At 43.5% G+C, this 22,569-nt stretch overlaps 1 protein-coding gene across 2 annotated transcripts in view; it reads right to left on the reverse strand.

Moving 5' to 3' along the window:
• Positions 1 to 1,147: 1,147 nt before the first annotated feature.
• Positions 1,148 to 22,569, reverse strand: part of LOC311021602 (uncharacterized protein) — a 67,265-nt gene continuing 45,843 nt past the window's right edge. Inside the window, exons 8-16 of one of the 2 annotated variants that reach the window (XM_084022256.1) lie at positions 19,390 to 19,479; positions 18,910 to 18,996; positions 15,497 to 15,586; positions 14,994 to 15,080; positions 12,838 to 12,927; positions 12,350 to 12,436; positions 3,271 to 3,327; positions 2,926 to 3,090; positions 1,150 to 1,983 (exon numbers count right to left, since the gene is read on the reverse strand). In XM_084022256.1, coding sequence (XP_083878382.1) covers positions 1,853 to 1,983; positions 2,926 to 3,090; positions 3,271 to 3,327; positions 12,350 to 12,436; positions 12,838 to 12,927; positions 14,994 to 15,080; positions 15,497 to 15,586; positions 18,910 to 18,996; positions 19,390 to 19,479 — 884 coding nt within the window. In that variant the 3' untranslated portion in view covers positions 1,150 to 1,852. Of the gene's footprint in view, positions 1,984 to 2,925; positions 3,091 to 3,270; positions 3,328 to 12,349; positions 12,437 to 12,837; positions 12,928 to 14,993; positions 15,081 to 15,496; positions 15,587 to 18,909; positions 18,997 to 19,389; positions 19,480 to 22,569 lie in introns of both variants that reach the window. The other variant, XM_084022257.1, reaches the window with a different exon arrangement.

Here is a 22,569-nt window from a genome sequence, read left to right on the forward strand (position 1 = left end):
TATATTAATAAATATGCTTATCAAATACATCGTGAAATAAATGTTGCAATAAATATATAAATTGGTATAAATATAAATACTAGGGTTGCACATCTCTTTGTGATAAACGATTCGATATGCATCTAGATACACAGGTTACGATTCGATTCAAAAACAATATCCTTTTATTACAGACCGATTCGATTCGAATCGATTCCATACAGTGTAACGATACGATTCAATTCTACAGTTAATATTTGTTGTGGATATTTTATAAAATAAAGAAGCCGATTCTATGAAAGTGACAGTACAATAGTTTCTTTTGAAATATGTAAAATACCACATATCCCCAAACATTGTGGCTGTATGGCACTGGCAAAAAAAAAAAAAAACAGAACAACAAAATCACGTCAATGTATTTATTTTTAGACAGTTAGTTAGTTGGATGGCGGTCACAGGACAGTGTCATGGACGCTACCCGTGCTGCGGCCGCCACTTGTGGCGCAAGTTGAGACACAAGCGATTGACATTCAAAGCCATCCATCTCTCACGTGCGGTCATGGAGTGCCTGCGGTCACACGGCAGCGTTGCAGCCGCCTACCTGTGCTTCGCCCGCCTCTCCACCTCCACCTCCTCCATGTTCCGTGTTGTCCCTTGTTTATCACTCATACCAGCTAGCCAGCTACGGCGTTTCACCGGCAGCTTCAGCTCTCGCGTTGCTTTAGAGACGCTGGTGTAATGCCGCCCATAGATATGATGCCGCCAACCGCTTCAAAGTCTCGCGATACCCGATCCATGACTCTGTAACCGATTCATCTAGGAATTCATTGATAATTCGTATCGATTGAGGAGGCTGCTACCGATGCAGCCGTATCTCTCACTGGTTGAACCGAATATCCGGTCGCATCGGTTTATCGTTTACAACCCTAATAAATACACATTTATTTATTGTTACTTTTATTTGTATATTGCATCATGTTTTTATATAAGAGGAGTTTAATGTCATAATACACACACTTTATTTAATAAGCATATTCATTTATTTATCTAATATCCATAATGACATCATCCATCTATCGATCCGAGATAGAGAAGGTTGTGAGCTAATCTTTACAACCATCAAATCAAATTCCTCCCAACATTATGTCTGGCCTGTTTCACTCAGAAATACGTCACCTTACAGATTTGAAATGATGTTTCGGCTCAACTTTAAGTGTATCAACTGCGATGCCACTCTATGTGAACTCAAGATGTTTATCCACAGCACGTTCCCTGAGGCTTCTGGGAAAATGTGACCAAGGCAGCTGTGTCAGAATCCGTTCCTTAGCACGTCTCCTGTTCTTGAATGCTCTTCGTCTCTCCTGACCTCTGCAAAGTCATGTGTGATGATGTCAGACGGATGGAAGGTCATCTGATGATGATGATGATGATGATGATGATGATGATGATGATGGCATGTCACTGAAAGCAAGAGAGGCCGAGTGGAGGAGGACGGGGATCGATCAGGACAAGCCAGCAATGATTTGGTCTAAAAAGGCCACAGCTCAGCCTCCTCTGGGAAATATTATTAATCAACTGAGTACAAAGTGGAGAAATGACACCTGTGAAGTTGATTCCAAGACAGTTTTATTAGGATGATCTTGTGTTTACAGTATCATATAAACTAATGTGTTGAATAATAAAGTGAGACTGAATGCAATTCTGTGCATTGTTTTATGAAATCCAGCCAGTATATGCCCTCTGTGTGTGTGTGTGTGTGTGTGTGTGTGTGTGTGTGTGTGTGTGTGTGTGTGTGAGAGAATCAACACCATAAATCAAACAATGTACAACAGCTGAAACACATTTTCTGTCTGGCCTTCAGTTGGGTGTCAGTCTAGACACACTGCACTCCAGCATCCTCACCATGACCACAGTTGTTAACACCAATTCCTGCATGTCGGCAGCTAAAGATGTCAGACTCTGTTCCTAAACATTTCAGTTCATCCAGCCAGATCCTACCAGTCCCTGCAGAAAGACAACAGTGTGACAGAAAGCCATGCATTCATCAGGTGATTTCCATAAGTTACAATTCTGAATTATTCCAAGCAATGTTTAAGTTGCAAGAGGCTTTTGCTCACACAGATGGAACCAACTGGTCATTTAATAAGTTCAGGTGTCATAAACAGGTTCAGCAAAGGGTGAGAATGGTTGAAAGATTTGTAGAGATTCCCGTTTGGACCGTTTAACAACTCAGAGAAGTGGGGGAAAAGGCCCCCTTCTCAACACAACTACTTGAATATTTTCACTTTTAATGACATTTGTCTGATAGTTGAGAAATCAAAGGATCTGTCGTTCCTAAGATTTCTCAACTATCAGACAAATCAAAGGATCTGTCGTTCCTAAAGAAGTAATGAGCGTATATATACGCTAATCGCATTATATATACGCTCATTACTTCTTTAGGAACGACAGATCCTTTGATTTGTCTGATAGTTGAGAAATCAAAGGATCTGTCGTTCCTAAAGAAGTAATGAGCGTATATATAATGCGATTAGCGTATATAATAATGAGGTTATATAATAATGAGCGTATATAGTAATGAGCGTATACAATAATGGGTGAATATAGCAATGAGCATATATAATAATGAGTTTATATAGTAATAAGTGTATATTGCACTGCACATGTATAGTAATGAGTGTATAGAGTAATGAGCATATATATAATTATTATTATTATTATTATTATTATGTGTGTGTAGACACCTCCTCCAGTGTTTGGGTATAACCAGTGACCATGTTAACTGGTGTCTCTCAGCTGAATGTGTGTTGGTTGCTTGTAGCGACAATCCCAACTGACATTGGGTAAAGACAGGGTTCACAATTTAGGGTGAAGGGTTTTGTTCCACATTAGAGGATAGTATACTGTGCATTGAACATGATGTTATGGTGGCAGTGGACTTCTTACCTGCATTAGCAGTGAAGGTGGTGACGACCCCTTGGAAGCCCAGCATCTTACAAATGACCTTGCCGTCCAAAGCGTCAAAGTTGTCGTCACACACGGTGCCCCAGATCCCGTTGTGCTTCACCTCCACCCGCCCTTTGGCTCTCCCCGGCACCAGACGCACCATCACTGTGGTAACACAGAGTTACAGCTGGGAGCTCAGAATCATTTAGATGATGTTCACTAAATATTAGGTGAATACATAACAGCAGAACATATGTGTGTTTGAAACTGACATCATAGTAGTTGGAAATAGTTAATCTATATTGTTGTCAACACTGCTCTCAAGTCAACGGTGTGCGAACTTACACTCTGATGTTCCCTGGTCTCCCTTGTCTCCTTTGGGACCTGGTGGTCCGGGACGACCTGTGGAGGATAAATGGTCAAATATCAACAACACTAACAGTTTACATGAACTGATATGAACCTAATCCATCAGCCGAGTATGTCATACGTATGTCATGTATTATACAGTATGGAATGTTGTATCACTATCAAAGGTAATTTTAACCAGAACTGCCTCCAAAACAAACTGGACTAGTAAACTATTCAATGCAGGAGGGTGTGAGGCGGCTCATTGTCTTTGTTTTGTGTAGTTCAGCAACAGGTGACAGAGCTGGACACTGTTACAGTCAAAGTTTATTCCATAGAAATAAAATACAGACAGAACAGACATTGCTATTCAAATCAACATTCCAGGATGGAGAGTGGCGACCACTTTTATATGGACTATTGCCATAGTCACTTCTATGTAAAGTAAACCGATTTGTGTCAAGTCTTGGACTCAATGAGGAGAGGTTTTCCATTTACGACTATTAGTGGAGTAGCAACGTTACGAAGCAGAGAGAGAGACAGATTAATGAGTAATATTAATAGCTAATGCTTCAACCACAAAATCATACAGTAGGAAACAGCATTGATATTGTGGGATGAGTGACAACTTCGTTCGTATAACTTTGTTACAAGTGCAAGATTAAAGCAGTGGAATTAACAAGCTAGCTAATTTACTGTCATGATCTGTGTTTCTGTTATGATCTGTGTTGTCTTGATTTTGATTTCCTGTTTTATTTTGTAATTTTGCCCTCACTGTGATTTCCTGTCTCGTACTTCCTGGTCCTTGTTGTTTCCGCTGTCTTGACTCCCCCACCCTCTCGTGTTGATTACCATGCCTGCCCTGATGTGTTTCACCTGTTCCTCGTCAGCTCCCTGCCTCCCTGTGTATATAGTCTGTGTGTTTCCCCTGTCTCATTGTTGGGTCATTGTCGATGTTGCTGTCGTCATCGTCATTGTCATCGTCATTGTCTTCGTCTTCCCCTGCATGCTGCACCACGTCTTGTCTTTGGATATTTTTGTACCTCGTTCTGCCTCCCGTGTCCCGTCGTGTTTTGGTTCCTTTTTGTAAGTGTTTCTTAGATGGTCGTTTTTGCCCTTGTGGTTTTCTTTGTTTGATACTTTGGGCCCTAGTTTCGTGGCGCAGCGCAGGGCGGTGCAGGGTGGCAGAGCCGGCGCAATGCAAGTTTCGACCCGCGCAGCCTTGCGCACCGTCAGTTTGGCAGTTTGGTGGATCGCCTGCGCCAAGATGGGTGTGGCGGCGCAGCAGGGGGAGGCGTCACAGATTCAGCTTGGCGTAGCGGAAGTTTCGTGGCAAAAAGCCTCACCGAGACTGCGCTGAAAGCTCGCCAGCTCCAACCTGGTCTACTTTCGGCGCAAGGCGCAAGGCGTAAATAAAGTCCATTCATTCAAGGCGAATCACAGCTGGTGGAGTGGAAGTTTGGCTGACGGCGCGCAGTGCGCACACGTCACCGAGACCTCACAGGCAGGTTTCCACAGTTCCAGGCACATTTAAATGCAATAAATAATCACAACAAACACTTAATGCAACTAATTGAATCAACACGTGAATTTATATCTATATAGATTGTCCCGTCACATCTGACGTCAGATCAAAGGCGGATGGCACGCGTAACGGAAACTCAGCCTCTCGGACCAAAACACCTCCCTCTCTCTCTCCTGTTTTTTATAATATCGGCATTGTTATTATTATGATACGCACGCACAGCGCGTGATGCGCGTTGTGGGAGCAGCGGCGCTGCTTCTGTCATCGGGTTGTCAGTGACGGAACTTGCACTGAACCTCCCCTAACGCATTAAAGGAGAGGAGAGGAGCTCATTTGATTGGTGAAGATCTGAATCGGCTCTGTTAATCCCAGTCCATGCCTCGTCTCCTCCTCGTCTCCCACTCACGCCTTCTTCTCCTCCCTCTTTCCCACTTGCGCCGGTGGGCGAGACGGGAGGTGTGCCTGCGCGAGCCTGCGCGGTGCACGAAACTTGCAAAGTCCAGGCGGACACACCCCGTCGGCGCGGCGCAGGTGCGCTGAAAGCTGACTGCGCCTGGTCTACGAAACTAGGGCCCTTTGTTCCTGTCTTAGTTTTGGTTTTGTATTTAGTTAATAATTTAAATAAATCCTTTCTTTTTCTACTGCATTTGGGTCCTCACCTCCTTTTTTGAGTCCACATCTTCCCCGAACCCTGACAGAATGACCCAACAGAAAGAGGACCCAGCAGTCAATGGGCTTAGAATCATACGGTGGTATGGGGACTTCATTACCAATCCTGCTAGCAGGACACGCCAAATTGCTGCTAGCGAACTGTTTTTTCAAGCCGCAGCTAAGCCACCAGCCCCTGTCTCAGTCACAGCCATGCTATCCACTCATGCCGCAGTCTCAGCCATGCCACCAGACCATGTCTCAGCCACCGCACAGCTTCCCAGCTCCTGCCTGAACCCGTTCAGGGGTACTCGTCTGGCCCTGGGAGGGCCATGGAGCATCCAGCTGGCTAACCGGCAGTTGGCTCGTCGGTTGCTGACCTCGAGGAGGAGGTGCGGCACGAGGAAGCAAGCCTCCCCGATGCTGCTCACATCGGTTCTGACGGGGGTCCATCCGTCACCAGTTCCAGCGGAGGCCCGCCCGTCCAAGCTACCAGCCCAGGCTTTAGCCACAGGGCCTCACCTCCTTTTTCGAGTCCACGTCTTCCCCGAACCCTGACATTTACCTTAATAAGAACAATATAATGTAATTATTAATTGATATGTTGAGATATCTTCATTCTAGAATTATTATTTATTATTATTATTATTAATTATTATTAATAATAAATAAACTAATAGTATAAAGCACAGTGACGGCTGGCCCATAGGGGGCGCTGGGGCTCCGCCCCACCAGCTGTAGAGGGGATATTTTTTGCGTTTTGTTTTTTTAATCAATGTCAGTTTTACTTAATAGTGTGTGTGTGGGTGTGCCTACATGCAATTTAAATCATTTAAACAACATTTCCACCAACTGACACTCATTAAACAGTGAATTTCCACTGACAAACAGTGTATCATTCTCTCATGGGGCGCTCGGCAAAGCGCCCCTGACTTGCAGCTAAATAGCCAATCCTGTTATGGTTGCTAGGTGAAAATGATGAATAATTGGCCTATCAACGCCGCAAAATTTAACGCCTGTGGGGCGCTGGAAATGTAGCCCCAACTGCTACGTAAAATGCGTGAACGTTTAGGATTGCTAGAGCTACGTGAGGAGCCAGCGAACGTTTTTTTCGTAGTGCGACTCCCAGACTCTGTCCGGAGGGAAAAAAATACGACGACGAGGAAGAGATGATGGCGATGGCGATGGAGGTAGCAACTGGAGTTCAAGAGCAGCAGCTTTCACCAAATTCGGTGAAATCATTATTAATGTACCCTTTTGCGAGACGGACGACGGAGGAAAAACTTCTGGTTAAGGAGCTGGGACCCGACAAGCCTGAAATCAACATTTCCCAGCAAACCCAGGAGAAAGATAAGTTGTACAAACAGAGTTTTTGTCGGAGCTGGTTCGACCGTAAGACGTGGCTGGCAGGTTGTGGAGCAACCAACGCACTTTTCTGTTTACCCTGTATCCTCTTCAGAAGCGACAAATGTGATTCGACTTGGACAAAGACTGGACTAACTGATTTAAAGCACCTTTCCGAACGGATCAAGAAGCATGAGAGATCCAAAGTTCACATGGAAAACTGCGTTAAGCTAGCTGTGTTCGGAAAGATTAGCATAGCAACGCAGCTAGATGACGGGCACCGCATTGCTGTAAGAAGGCACAATGAAGAGGTAGATAAAAACCGCAATATTTTATCTAAGATCATCAATTGTGTGAAATTTTGTGGTGCTTTTGAATTGGCAATGCGGGGACATGATGAAAGGGATTCCTCACACAACGCCGGAATATTCAGAGGTTTAGTCGACTTAATGGCATCCATTGATCGGGACCTGAGGGAGCACCTTGAACATGCGACCGTATTTAAAGGCACCTCGAAGACAGTTCAGAACGAGCTCCTGGACTGTATGCTGGCAGTTCTGAGAGAACAGATCTTAGATGAAGTGAAGACAGCGGAGTTTTTATCGATCCAAGCTGATGAGACTACTGACATCTCCACACACTGTCAGCTAGTCCTCGTACTGAGATACATGGATGGACGCGACAATATACAGGAGCGCTTCTATGAATTCATCAAGCTACCCAACAGCTGTGCGGATTCAATAGCCGGTGCCTTATTAGAGAGACTGCACAGCATCCTTCCCGAGGGACAAGAAAAAAAGTTGATCGCCCAGGCATATGATGGGGCAGCGGTAATGAGGGGTGCCACTGGAGGAGTGCAGCGAAAGGTACAGGACATCTATGCAAACGCTCACTACATTCACTGTTATGCCCATCAGTTAAACCTGGTAATGCAGCAGGCAACCTCCCACATCCCTCAGATCAGTCACTTTTTTACTGACATGGGGGGATTTGCTTCTTTTTTCTCAAAATCGAGCAAGAGAACTGCAGTGCTAGATGAGATGGTGGCACACCGACTTCCAAGTGCATCGTCAACACGTTGGAACTTCAACAGTCTTGCAGTCAACACAGTCTATGAGCACAAGAATGATCTGGTGAAGTGTTTTCAGACCATCCGGAACAGTGAAGAGTTTGGTGGCCCTACGAAGAGAGAGGCTGGAGGCTATGTGAGAATGCTGGAAGATGAAGCTTTCTGTTTTTTCCTAGCCTTGTTCCATAAGATCATGCCACATGTAGACATGCTGTATAATCAGCTCCAGAAGAGAAACATCGATGCTGTCTACATCGCAGGAATCACCCAGACATTCTTTAACCGCATGCAGGCTATCAGGTATGTTAAATGCATTATTATGTAGCCTAGCCTAATTGTTAATTCTCTGCATAAATTATGTGTAGCCTTAAATGCTTATACACTACTCACATAGACAAGAATATCCTTATAAAAAGTTCATGCTATTCTTTTCTATTGTTCTTCTATGTTCATGATATTCTACCAAAGCAGGGCATTTAAGTAGAAGGATGTAATGGTAATTTCTTTATCTCAAACAAGAGCTAACAACAGTGGTGGCTATACCACAACAAAAAATCTCAATGTCTCAATAACTTGATCAATTTTAAAGTGATGATGTCAAAATTTGAACATCAAGATGAAGAGGACTGTTTGAATACAAATTGTCATTGAACCAGAACATTTAGAGGTTAAATGACAACTGAACCACTAAATCAGACAGGTGTTGTGATTTTGGTTGATCACCTTGTTACAGAACAGCATGTTATTCAATAAGAACAGAAACATTGAACATTGGACATGTGCATTCAAAAGTTTAGAGAAGGTTTACTTAAGTTCACCTGTAAAGGTTATAGTGCATTTTACATGCATTCTGAAATTTAATCCAAAAGCCAAACATCCCTAACTTTTTGTGAGTAGTGTATGTCATCTTATTCAAATAATTAATTTATCTGTGAAGTTTAGATGAACTATAATTGCCAGTAATTATAACAACCTTGGGTTTGGTTATTACATCCCTAACCAGTTTTCACAACTGACTCCAAAACTTATGTATTGGATCAGGGAGGCTGTTCCTAATCTGGTTGAGGATGAGGAGTACAGGGGACCTGTTCAGGAGCCACCCACAAAGAAACGGAGAACATTGGGACAAGACACGCAGCACCATTTGGCACTGGAGGTAAGCACTTGCCTACACACACAGAGGAACAGAGACATCATCAAATAAAATCTAATGAAGATGCTCGCCACTTGATATAGTTGTCCAGACTCAAATGTATATTGCCATATGATATCTATGAATAATTACAGTTAACCATTTTGGTTTATTACACAATATAGGCTAGCTATTCAGAACATTGATTGTAGTGAGACATGTGAAGACCTAATTCTTTCCCTTTTTTAAATTTGTATATTATCGCATAGGTATGTGACACCATCATGAGCCATGCCAAGGAGAGGTTTTCTTTCACCAAGCACCTCATCAGCGCCACTCTCTTGCAAGGAGACTTGTTCCAACAACACAGCAGAAAGTTCCCAGATTCAGCGCTGGAAACCACGGTGGAAGCCTATCCCTCATTGGACAAGGCCAGACTTAAAACAGAACTGTCCCTGATCTACGAGAATGAGGAGTTCCGGAGTTGCAAAGGTGCACTGGCTCTCTATCAGGTTTTGATGGAAAACAACCTTGGAGAAACATTCACTGAAACTGTAAGTCTTCTCAACATCATCATCACAACACCAATGACAACATCAGAGTCTGAAATGTGCTTCTCTACCTTAAAGAGGATAAAAACGTTCCTTAGGAACACTATGTCACAAGATCGGCTCAACGCTCTGGCTATGCTCTCCATCGAGAAGAAAATGACAAAAGACATTCCTGATTTCAACAGTATGGTCATTGAAAAATTTGCCTCTCAAATAGAAAGACGAGCCAAATTCTTGTACAAATAAAACCGAGAGAGAGACAAACACACACACACACACAGAGAAACAGAGACACAGAGGAACAGAGAACCACAGAGACACACAGAGGAAGAGAGAGAGAAACAGAGACACAGAGGACGAGAAAGAGAGAGAGACACACACAGAGGAACAGAGTGTCTTTTAAGTTTATTTTACATTCAATGGGCAATATGTAATAATATTATAGTATTATATGTAATAGTAATATAGTTGTGGAGACTGCTTTGTTGTTTCTCTCAGGCTGTGACATGCAATGACAAATTTTGCTGCTTCTATGGCACTGATGCTGTTTTCTCCAAGTAAATGTTGCATTTTTTCTTGATTAGAGAGGGTATTAATTTCATCAGTTTATGTTTAATTTTTGAACTTGGTTCTCAATTCTTTGTATATGTCACATCTTAATAGGAAATGTTTTGTTTCATTCTCTCCATATAATAATTCAACCCACACTCACTCACTCATTCACTCACACACTGTTGATTTGTATAGATTCAGCTGAAATCATACCCTTGTTGTGAATGTATCCCTTGATTGTATTGTATAGTATTTGATAGTATAAAGTCTAATATAGCTGTAAGTTGTTACTTTTTCTGTGAAACTGTGAAATTAAATTATTATTGTGGAACTGTAGTCATTTTCCGACTGTTCATTTGAATGCTTATGCTAGATTAGGCAGGGAAATCTGTTGGCACACCAGCCCCACCAAAAAAAAATTTCACCAGCCGCCACTGATAAAGCAGCCATCCCAAATTAGCGGCCCGCGGGCCAAATCCGGCCCGCAAGAGCAAAGTGTCCAGCCCGTGCGGACCCAGTGACACTATGCAATAACCTGCCATAAGGTGAAATAAAGAGTTCGGTAAAGTTGGAAATATATTCACAGATTCGAACTTCCGGGATCAATAAATCTGAAGTGAAACGTTTTTCAAACACAAATGATGCGTCTGTCCCACTGTAATATCATAGACTGCGAGCTACAGGGACCAAAACCCGATTTTTTACAAAAATAAGCCGTCCTCCGAGGTGGACGGAGAACATTGATCTATATGCGCAGCTGGCAGCTGGGCGAGTGCTGCAAATTGCAAGACAAGAGCAAGACGCTGCAAACAAAAATCAATAACTCCACTGTTATACAATCTTTTTTTCCTCTTGTGCACCACTTGCTGTAGTGCTGTTTTTTGTTGTTGATCAAACTGGTCAGATTTTGTTGATCAAAATATTCTCCAGGGGCATTCAAATAAATAAATCATTGATATTGGACTTGTTTTCTTTCAAGTGTGCATTTTCTTATCTGTCCCTCTACACAGGCTATGACTACTACTACTACTATCTGCTACTACAACCAACTACCACTGGTAGTACTAATCATTACAGTAATAACACTTCTAATAAAAGCAGCAACAATAATAACATTGGCACATAAAACAATGTATAGTGGTCCAATGAATAAAAAAGACAATTTGGCCCTCGACTTGGCAACCTGGACATAATTTGGCCCTCAGTGAAAACTAATTGGGGAACCCTGTAATAAACTAATAGTATAAAGGCTCAGCACTGTGTTTAAGTCTTTTTTTTTTCATCTTTTCTTGAATGCTTCAATTCCTCAACCCCATTTAGTATGTCAACATTTGTATCAGTACCAGCAGTTTGTAAGAAGTTGGTCAGTAATTGATATATTATATTTTGGTTCTCAAAATTCACCAAATTGATGCATTAAAATGAAATCTATTCCAAATTTTCTCCCAGGGGTGCATGCACACCCTTAGAGGATCGCAAGCCCCCAACATAGTCTCCAAAAATCCTGATGGAAACACTGCTATCGGTACACAAAACTGGTAGATCGGCCAATTAGTCATGATTGATTCTGGGCTGAACCAATTACAGCCGAGGGCCGATGCCCGACATTGTACAAGCATTGTCACAAAAAAGTTTGTTTTCATTCATAGGCTTCGTTGTCTTTCCAGTAATACCTGGTGGGCCAGTCTCAGCTGGAAATGCCCGGGACGATTTTTTTGTCCCAGTCCAGCCCTGCCTACAGATAGAAGAAGTGACTGATATGGAGATATCATACCAGTGGCGAGAGAAGGCTAGTCTGAAGGACAGCACAGAGAGAAACACTAATCATGGCAGCACAAGAAAGGTTGCTGAGCACTTGATCACTAGAGGCTGGGGTCTACCACACCAAACAGGACCAATTGACCAGTTGATATACTGATGATATTGAATTGAGATGGAACGATGGAATTCTATAGAAAAGATGATAGATACAGATGATCCATCCATCCATCCATAGTCTAACGCTTATCCTGTATTCAGGGTGGCAGGTGGGCTTTAGCCGATCCCAGCTATCATTGGGCGAAGGCAGGGTACACCCTGGACAGGTCGCCAGTCCATCGCAGGGCCAACATATAGAGACAGACAAACATTCACGCTCACCCAACCTACAGGCAATTTAGAGTAGATATAGATGATCTTTGTTGGTATTTCTGATCTAACATCCTATGCTACAACAATCTATCTTCCATTTCAAAATGCTATATCCAAACCCTTACCTTGGGAACCAGGTTCTCCTTTCTCTCCCTTGGCACCTGTTCCTTGATTCCCTGGTTGTCCTTGGAGTCCAGGTGGACCCCTGGGACCTACATTTACAACCACACACACGGAGAGTGAGAGAGAGAGAGAGAGAGAGAGAGAGAGAGAGAAAGAGACATCAGAGTAATGATTATGAATGGGGTTTTTTGGGGAAAATATACATTTTTATGAATGCAAGCTATGCAAACTGTATCATTAACAAATCTGGCAGGTCTATGATGTCTCATAATAAAATAATAAAGTTGTTGTGGTTTGACAGCAGCAGACATCAGTAAGTCCAGATTTGTCTGGAGGTTACAGCTTGTGTTTTACTTGTCAGCTCTGGTGTGCACTGACATGCCCCACAGCAGCTCAGTTAGTGTGGATGGGAGCTTTTCAAAGAAGCATGTCTAGTTCAGCTTCATAACAACAAACACAGGATTCCACAAATAGTCAAAAAGAAACCCACCAACTCTACCAGCAGGTCCTGGCCCTCCAGGTTGTCCTTTGAGTCCCATTTCACCCTTCGGTCCTGCAGGACCAGCAACACCATTGTTACCTGGAAACAAACACATGTTTGTGATCTGCTGATGGACTGTACCTTCTGCTGCTCAGCACCACTGAAGCATGCTGAATAATAAAGCTATTGTTACTGCGAGGGTGACAAATAATCAACTTTGTCGGTGCTCCTTGGCGTCTGACACCGATGCTCATTTAGAGTGTTTATGTGACACACCCACCTGCTGCATTATGGGTAGAGCAACACACCTTAACACAAGGGGTTGTTAAAAGTCATTATAAATTTGGTGTTTTTTGCAGGGCTGTGGGGGTCAGGCGCAGTGTTGTGCATGAACAAGTTCAAAAGAACGCGTTCATTGAAAATGTAAATTTTTCTGTGAACTTTGAACTGAACGCAACACATTTGTAAATAAAGAACTTGAACGTGAATTAGTTCAGATTGTGTGAGGACCAAAACCCAGATTTTTTTCCAAAAATAAGCCGTCCTTCGAGTTGGACGGAGAGTGGCTGATATGGAGTTATCATACCAGTGGCTAGAGAAGGCTAGTCTGAAGGACAGCACAGAGACACGAATCATGGTAGCACAAGAAAGGTTGCTGAGCACTTGATCAATAGAGGCTGGGGTCTACCACACCAAACAGGACCGATTGACCAGTTGATATACTGATGATATTGAATTGAGAGGAAATATTGTCCATTTATGTCAGGGTACATGTTGTTTTATTTCTTTGTTAGCAGTTCTTCATAGAGGGAGACCCACTGTACCTTTTCCATGGCATTACATCAACAACTGTTTACATGCTTCTTCTGCTAACATGCTAATGTTGCTAAGATTGATCTGTGGTGTTTAAACATTAGAGCTAAACTGTATTCATGTTATTTCTGTTCAGATGTTAATGTTGTTAAGGTTAATGAGTGGTGTTATAACGTTAGCTAGCCAAACTATTTACATGATACTTCTGCTAACATGCTAATGTTGAACAGTGCGATAATGTAATGAGAATCTTAGCTAGCTAAACTATTTACATGCTTTTTTGGTTAACACACTAATATTGCTAAGGTTGATCAGTACTGTTAACCGTTATACAATATCCTACTGAAAATGTTAACTAATTTATAGTTATTAACTACATCATTGATTAAATATTGTGCATAATAAACAGGTGACAACGTATATGAAATGAGCTGCAGAGAACAGAATTGAGGGTGACTTCATCAGTCCAGTCAGTCTGTTTAATGTAATGTAACCATAAACATCAGTGTTTTGCTTGAAAGGGCCTCCTCAACGATGGAATTTTAAAGAAAGATGATAGATACAGATGATCCATCCATCCATCCTGATATGGACATTTTGTACTTCTTGATGAGAGATATCTGAACTGAAGACTTACACATGAGAAGGTTTGGTGTGAATGTAAATGTGTCCTGTGACCTGTGGCCTGTGGCCATTTGGGTGTGTTTTGCAACCCATGAGTGCTTTGCGACATAGGGGTGGTTTATGACCCAGGTGGGGTTTGCGACCCATGCAAGGTTTAGATAAACATCTGAGTTTACGACTTCCATCCCTGTGAACTGAGTGAAAACACACCCACAGAAGATGGATAAATACCATGTTTGTCTCACAACACGTGGAGTCTTCACTTTGTAACGGACCAGCATGTTGCTCTGTGAATTCTCCTCTTGATCAAGATTAAATCCCTGTTTGGACCTTGAGCTGACTCCGATCTCCTTCCTCCAGTTCTAAACCATCGGGTAATTATTTTAACACATCCATTGTCTACCGCTTATCCTGTATTCAGGGTGGCGGGGGGGCTTTAGCCGATCCCAGCTATCATTGGGCGAAGGCAGGGTACACCCTGGACAGGTCCCCAGTCCATCGCAGGGCCGACATGTAGAGACAGACAAACATTTACGCTCACCCAAACTACAGGCAATTTAGAGTAGATATAGATGATCTTTATTGGTATTGCTGATCTAACATCCTATGCTACAACAATCTATCTTCCACTTCAACTTGTTTCCACTGTTTTTGTGCACCCACAATGCACTGCAACTATTAGTGACGTAAACATGACGTCTACCAAAATGCTATATCCAAACCCTTACCTTGGGAACCGGGTTCTCCTTTCTCTCCCTTGGCACCTGTTCCTTGATTCCCTGGTTGTCCTTGGAGTCCAGGTGGACCCCTGGGACCTACATTTACAACCACACACACAGAGAGTGAGAGAGAGAGAGAGAGAGAGAGAGAGAGAGAGAGAGAGAGAGAGAGAGAGAGACATCAGAGTAATGATTATGAATGGGTGTTTTTTGGGGCGAATATACATTTTCATGAATGCAAGCTATGCAAACTGTATCATTTACAAATCTGGCAGGTCTATGATGTCTCATAATAAAATAATAAAGTTGTCGTGGTTTGACTGCAGCAGACATCAGTGAGTCCAGATTTGTCTGGAGGTTACAGCTTGGGTTTTACTTGTCAGGTCTGGTGTGCACTGACATGCCCCACAGCAGCTCAGTTAGTGTGGATGGGAGCTTTTCAAAGAACCATGTCTAGTTCAGCTTCATAACAACAAACACAGGATTCCACAAATAGTCAAAAAGAAACCCACCAATTCTACCAGCAGGTCCTGGCCCTCCAGGTTGTCCTTTGAGTCCCATTTCACCCTTCGGTCCTGCAGGGCCAGCAACACCACTGTTACCTGGAAACAAACACACGTATGTGATCTGCTGATGGACTGTACCTTCTGCTGCTCAGCACCACTGAAGCATGCTGAATAATCAAGCTATTGTTACTGCGAGGGTGACAAATAATCAGCTTCATCGGTGCTCCTTGGTGTCTGACACCGACGCTCATTTAGAGTGTTTATGTGACACACCCACCTGCTGCATTATGGGTAGAGCAACACACACTAACACAAGGGGTTGCTAAATGTCATTATAAATTTGGTGTTTTTTGCAGGGCTGTGGGGGACCAAAACCCAGATTTTTTACAAAAATAAGCCAACATTGATCTCTATGCGCAGCCGGCAGCCCGGCCAGTGCGCAGGGACCGTCTGCAAATTGCAAGACAAGAGCAAGACGCTGCAAACAAAAAATCAATAACTCCACTGTTATACAATCTGTTTTTCCTCTTGTGCACCACTTGCTGTAGTGCTGCTGTTTTTTGTTGTTGATTAAACTGGTCAGATCTTGTTGATCAAAATTTTCTCCAGGGGCATTCAAATAAATAGATCGTTGATATTGGTTTTGTTTTCTTTCAAGTGTGCATTTTTTATCTGTCCCTCAACACAGGCTATGACTACTACTACTACTACTACTATCTGCTACTACAACCAACTACCACTGGTAGTACTAATCATTACAATAATAACACTTCTAATAATAGCAGCAACAATTATAACATTAGCACATAAAACGATGTTAGGTGGTGTTGGGGTTGTAGCAGGAGCAGATTTGGTTATCAACAGTTAATTATTAATATCAATATGATTATCGGTATTAATAATTATATTTAATATATTATCATGATATAATCATGAATAAACGGGGCACCACCCTGGGATCAGGGAAAAGATAACCTAAAACTGTATTCAGTCTCAATATAAAGGTTTTATACTCACCTGCCAATCATCGTGATCATTGGCATGGAAGCATAAAACAATCTAACAATTAAGAAGGGCGTGAAATTCAAGCACTAGCCTTCACAACCTGCTGTTATCCAGTGACATATACACAAGCACAAGAGACCGCTAGTTATAATATAATAACGTTTATTAAAATCAGTAATAATGATCACAATCGATAACACTGCAATTAACAAAGCCTTATTACCTAACTACCTAACACACAAAGCTAAGCTAAACAAAGGGAGAGACACACGTGGAGTGTGTGTGTGCGTGCGTGCGTGTGTGTCGAGAGAGAGAGAGCGAGAGAGAGAGAGAGAGATGGCTATGTGCGGCCACCAGATGGAGCTATTCCTCACAGCGTTCAGGGGCGGAGCCACTGACGTCCGATGGGGTAGCGAGAGAGAGAGAGAGCGAGAGGTGGAGCTATTCCTCGCAGCGTTCAGGGGCGGAGCCACTGACGTCCGATGGAGTAGCGAGAGAGAGAGAGAGAGATGGCCGTATGTAGCCACCAGATGTAGCTATGTCCTTAGCGTCCGCCGGGAACAGCTGGCTTAGGACACGTGTGTGCGGCGTATATGTGTGTGTGTGTGTGTTAGCGGGACATAAACAAAAAGAGAGAGAATGCGCGAGCGATATTCTGAGGCTCAGAAGGCGTGCCGCTATCACACGGGCGCGCGTGAATGAACTGGCGTTTATTCCGCGAGACCGGTCTTTTAACTGATAGTAGAGGCTTTCTGAGCTCGCGAATATGGCGGAGGTTAGTCGAAAACACCGTTACAGAAATCAACCCAACGGCGTGGGTACACGATCAGCATTCACATACAGCAGTACATGAACAAACGGACTCGGCGGTCCGCGATCAGACCTTAAAACACATTAACAAGAATTACAAGCATGTCCTACACTATCGAATCTCTGCTTCTGCCCAGACAAATAGCCTCTTACTTTTGTCGATGTGAGATGCGTCGATGTGAGGGTTTCGTCCCGTGCGGTGATGGCGTTCCTTGACGCTGGCAACGGACGGTAGTTCGTGGGCACTCGTTCAGCGCCGGATCCAATTGGTTGAAGAAAACCGTTAGTTATTCTTCCTTCTGCAGGGAAATGAGGAACAATCGCGGGGCTCAGCGATTTAGTCAGCTGATTTCAGACAAAGACGGGTCGAGTTATCCGTTCTGCTGGCAGCTGGGACGAAGAAAGTTTTTCTTCTTACCACGGGGAACGGGAGAGTCGCGCTGTCGCGTGGGTCTCCCCGGGATCCAAAATGATAAACAAAAGAGAAATAAAACGAGTAGAGAAAAAGAGGGGTAAAACAGTCTGTTGCTCGTCCAGCGAGTTTGGGGGAAAGACTGCGGCCTAGGACAAAGGAAAACGCTGCAGACGTAATGTTCACCTCCTGGTGTAACGCGAGTTACGTTGGAGAGAGAAAGTTCTTCTGGTGGCGCCTGGATTTATAGCTCACGGCTGGTCCGGCGGACCCCTGGAGTCCCCTGCAGTTGTCAGCCAATAGGGCACCAGTTGTGTGACGTCACATCTCGCGACCAGGTGCGAGGTGACACTAAAATGGTGGTTGTAGTTTTTATCTCCTTCGTTCCTTTGTCCTGGCCGCATTGTGTAGTCCTAACGGTTAGGTCCCAACAGTGGTCCTCCTGGACTTGGCAACCTGGACATAATTTGGCCCTCAGTGAAAACTAATTGGGGAACCCTGTAATAAATTAATAGTATAAAGGCTCAGCACTGTATTTTAGTCATTTTTGTTTTCATCTTTTCTTGAATGCTTAAATTCCTCAACCCCATTTAGTATGTCAACATTTGCATCAGTACCAGCAGTTTGTAAGAAATTTGTCATATTTTGGTTCTCAAAATTCACCAAATTGATGCATAAAGATGAAATCTATTCCAAATTTTCTCCCGGGGGTGCATGCTCCCAGACACCCCTAGAGGATAGCGAGCCCCCCCACCATAGTCTCCAAAAATCCTGATGGAAACACTGCTATTGGCTATTCGATTTTACAGTGTGGAAAGATGATAGATACAGATGATCCATCAATCCATCCATTGTCTACCGCTTATCCTGTATTCAGGGTTGTGGGGGGGGGGGGCTTTAGCCGATCCAAGCTATCACTGGGCGAAGGCAGGGTACACCCTGGACAGTTCGTCAGTCCATCGCAGGGCCGACATGTAGAGACAGACAAACATTCACGCTCACATTCACACCTACCGGCAATTAAGAGTAGATATAGATGATCTTTGTTGGTATTTCTGATCTAACATCCTATACTACAACAATCTATCTTCTACTTCAAAATCTTTCCGCTGTTTTTCTGCACCCACAATGCACTGCAACTGTTAGTGACGTGAACATGACGTCTACCAAAATGCGATATCCAAACCCTTACCTTGGGAACCGGGTTCTCCTTTCTCTCCCTTGGCACCTGTTCCTTGATTCCCTGGTTGTCCTTGGAGTCCAGGTGGACCCCTGGGACCTACATTTACAACCACACACACGGAGAGTGAGAGAGAGAGAGAGAGAGAGAGAGAGAGAGACATCAGAGTAATGATTATGAATGGGGTTTTTTGGGGCGAATATACATTTTTATGAATGCAAGCTATGCAAACTGTATCATTTACAAATCTGGCAGGTCTATGATGTCTCATAATAAAATAATAAAGTTGTCGTGGTTTGACTGCAGCAGACATCAGTAAGTCCAGATTTGTCTGGAGGTTAGAGCTTGGGTTTTACTTGTCAGCTCTGGTGTGCACTGACATGCCCCACAGCAGCTCAGTTAGTGTGGATGGGAGCTTTTCAAAGAAGCATGTCTAGTTCAGCTTCATAACAACAAACACAGGATTCCACAAATAGTCAAAAAGAAACCCACCAACTCTACCAGCAGGTCCTGGCCCTCCAGGTTGTCCTTTGAGTCCCATTTCACCCTTCGGTCCTGCAGGGCCAGCAACACCACTGTTACCTGGAAACAAACACATGTTTGTGATCTGCTGATGGACTGTACCTTCTGCTGCTCAGCACCACTGAAGCATGCTGAATAATAAAGCTATTGTTACTGCCAGGGTGACAAATAATCAGCTTCATCGGTGCTCCTTGGCGTCTGACACCGACGCTCATTTAGAGTGTTTATGTGACACACCCACCTGCTGCATTATGGGTAGAGCAACACACACTAACACAAGGGGTTGCTAAAAGTCATTATAAATTTGGTGTTTTTTGCAGGGCTGTGGGGGTCAGGCGCAGTGTTGTGCATGAACAAGTTCAAAAGAACGCATTCATTGAAAACGTTCATTTTTCTGTGAACTTTGAACTGAATGCAACACATTTGTAAATAAAGAACTTGAACGTGAATTACTTCAGATTGTGTGAAATGAACGACGAACGTCAAATGTTGCGGACCAATTAAACGTTACAGATTTTTTTTTTTCCTGATGAGTCGAGTGACACGACCTGCTCGCACTTAAGAAACAGCATAGTATCTGTTAAAAGAATTTTCTCGTAAACAAATAAATTCACCCAAGGAGGAGATCGGAGATAAAAGTAAAGTCGAAGTCTGACTTTTAATCTTGGCCAAGAGGAGCAGTTACAGTGCAACAACGTGTGAGGATGCTACAGAGGAAGTGCTCAAATCATTGTTGTGACTTGAGTCTTTTAAAGGCACAGGAGATAACGCGTCATTGAGAACATGTAATACAAGACATCATGTGCACAGGGCCCCTGATAACGGTTAGCTGTTCTGCAGGATAGCTTTAGGCCCTGTTTAGGTCATCAGTGGAAATACTAAAGTCATTAACAGTTCAGCGCATATGTACCAAAGTCATGGACAGTTCAATATATGCTTTAAGGCATGGGGCCTCCTAAGACATGGGACCTCAGAGGTCACCGTGGATGCTAAAGTCGTAAAAATACTGAGACCCCTAAAGCTCTAACATAAACAGAAAACACTAAATTCATGTGGTTATACAAAATTCTTATAACAGTATCTCTTCTTCAAGTTCAGCAAATCACTCGGATTTCTTCACAGAGTTTGTGTGCGTGCACGCTGGGCTTGGACATCTCCACATCTCGGGTCACACCGGCCGCCGGAGCGCGCCGCCGGAGCGCGCCGCCGGAGCCCACGACAATTGCGCATGATCCGCTGCCTTCCAGTTCAGACCAGACGCGTATTTCTCCGCAACGGTCGACCTTCGCTTCTGCTCAGCTGTTGTTCATTCAGAGCTATTTTTTTCAACATGGGCAAGTAAATAACCTCATAAAATTAATACGCAATGTTTTGTAACCAAGAAGCGTGGACACTTCTTTTATTTATCTATTGCTTCTCATTGCCTCTCTCTCTCTGAGACAGAGAGACACACACACACACACACAGATAGAGAGAGAAAGAGAGAATGTGTATGATCGAAACCGGATTGTCTCGATCGATTGTCTCAATCGAAACCGGATTGTCTCGTGTTTCTTTGTGTGACTTCCTGACAGAATTGATGCGATCGCTCACGGCTCGCGCACAAAATAGACCAGACGCAGAAAAAAAATAAATAAAGTGAACTTTGAACTAGTTCAGAATTGAAATGGTGAACTATGAACGTGAACAGTTCGCTTTGAACATGTGTGAACTGAACTTTGAACTAGTTCATGAAAAGTGTGAACTTGCACAACACTGGTCAGGAGGACCTATAGGAAATCATCTGCCCTTAGGAAATTTGTTGGCTAGAGTAAAAGTCCAGCCCTAATGAAGATTTCATCCAAGAAATGTCAGTGCACTGACTAAGTTGCAACGGTATATGAAATAATGACTGCAGCCTATCCATGAGCTACTTTTCATCAGGGTCTGACAAGAAAAGACAGTTTATCAACGCTGGGATCATCAGCAGAGCTGCAGCTGAAAGCTAATACTTCCTGCTAATACGCCATAGTCTAATTTAGGCCGCCATGGTCTCAATGTTTGCCCAAAATTATGTTATCAAGGCAAATGGACTTAACTAGCGGCTCTAAAGGCCTAAATAGGAGGGCAGCAGCACTTATTATAAGGGGAAATCCTCGTGGCTATTTTGACTCATCAACGTTTTGTTTTCCCCTGTCGCCATGGCAACGCGTCCCCCGCGCCTACCCCCCCTCAGCTGCACGAGTTTGACAGTGCGTGCGCGTATGTCAAAACCAAAACACCAAGGAAGGCTGAGGAATAGTCACCCACTTATATCCATCCGTTGTCTACCACTTATCCTGTATTCAGGGTCACGGGGGGGCTGGAGCCGATCCCAGCTATCATTGGGCGAAGGCAGGGACAGGACGCCAGTGTATCGCAGGGCCAACATGTAGAGACAAACAACCATTCACACTCACATTCACACCTACGGGCAATTTAGAATCATCAATTAATCTATCCCCATGCACGTCTTTGGACTGTGGGAGGAAGCTGGAGAACCCGGTGAGAACCCACGCTTACACAGGGAGAACATGCAAACTCCACACAGAAAGAACCCGGGCCGACCCGGGAATCGAACCCGGGACCCTCTTGCTGTGAGGCGAGAGTGCTACCCACTACACCACCGTGCAGCCACCCACTTATATTAATAATAATAATAATAATAATAATAATAATAGTCATTATAAACTAATAGTATAAAGCAGCCATCCCCAATTAGCGGCCCGCGGGCCAAATCTGGCCCGCAAGAGCAAAGTGTCCGGCCCGTACGGACCCAGTGACACTATGCAATAACCTGCCATAAGGTGAAATAAAGAGTTCGGTAAAGTTGGAAATATATTCACAGATTCGAATTTCCGGGATCAATAAATCTGAAGTGAAACGTTTTTCAAACACAAATGATGCCTCTGTGCCACCGTAATATCATAGACTACGAGCTACAAGGACCAAAACCCAGATTTTTTACAAAAATAAGCCAACATTGATCTCTATGCGCAGCCTGCAGCTGGGCCAGTGCGCAGGGACCGTCTGCAAATTGCAAGACAAGAGCAAGATGCTGCAAACAAAAATCTGTTTTTCCTCTTGTGCACCACTTGCTGTTGTTGGGGTTGTAGCAGGAGCAGATTTGGT

This window comes from Eutrigla gurnardus (assembly GCF_963514095.1).
Source record: "Eutrigla gurnardus genome assembly, chromosome: 12".
Classification (NCBI taxonomy): domain Eukaryota; kingdom Metazoa; phylum Chordata; class Actinopteri; order Perciformes; family Triglidae; genus Eutrigla; species Eutrigla gurnardus.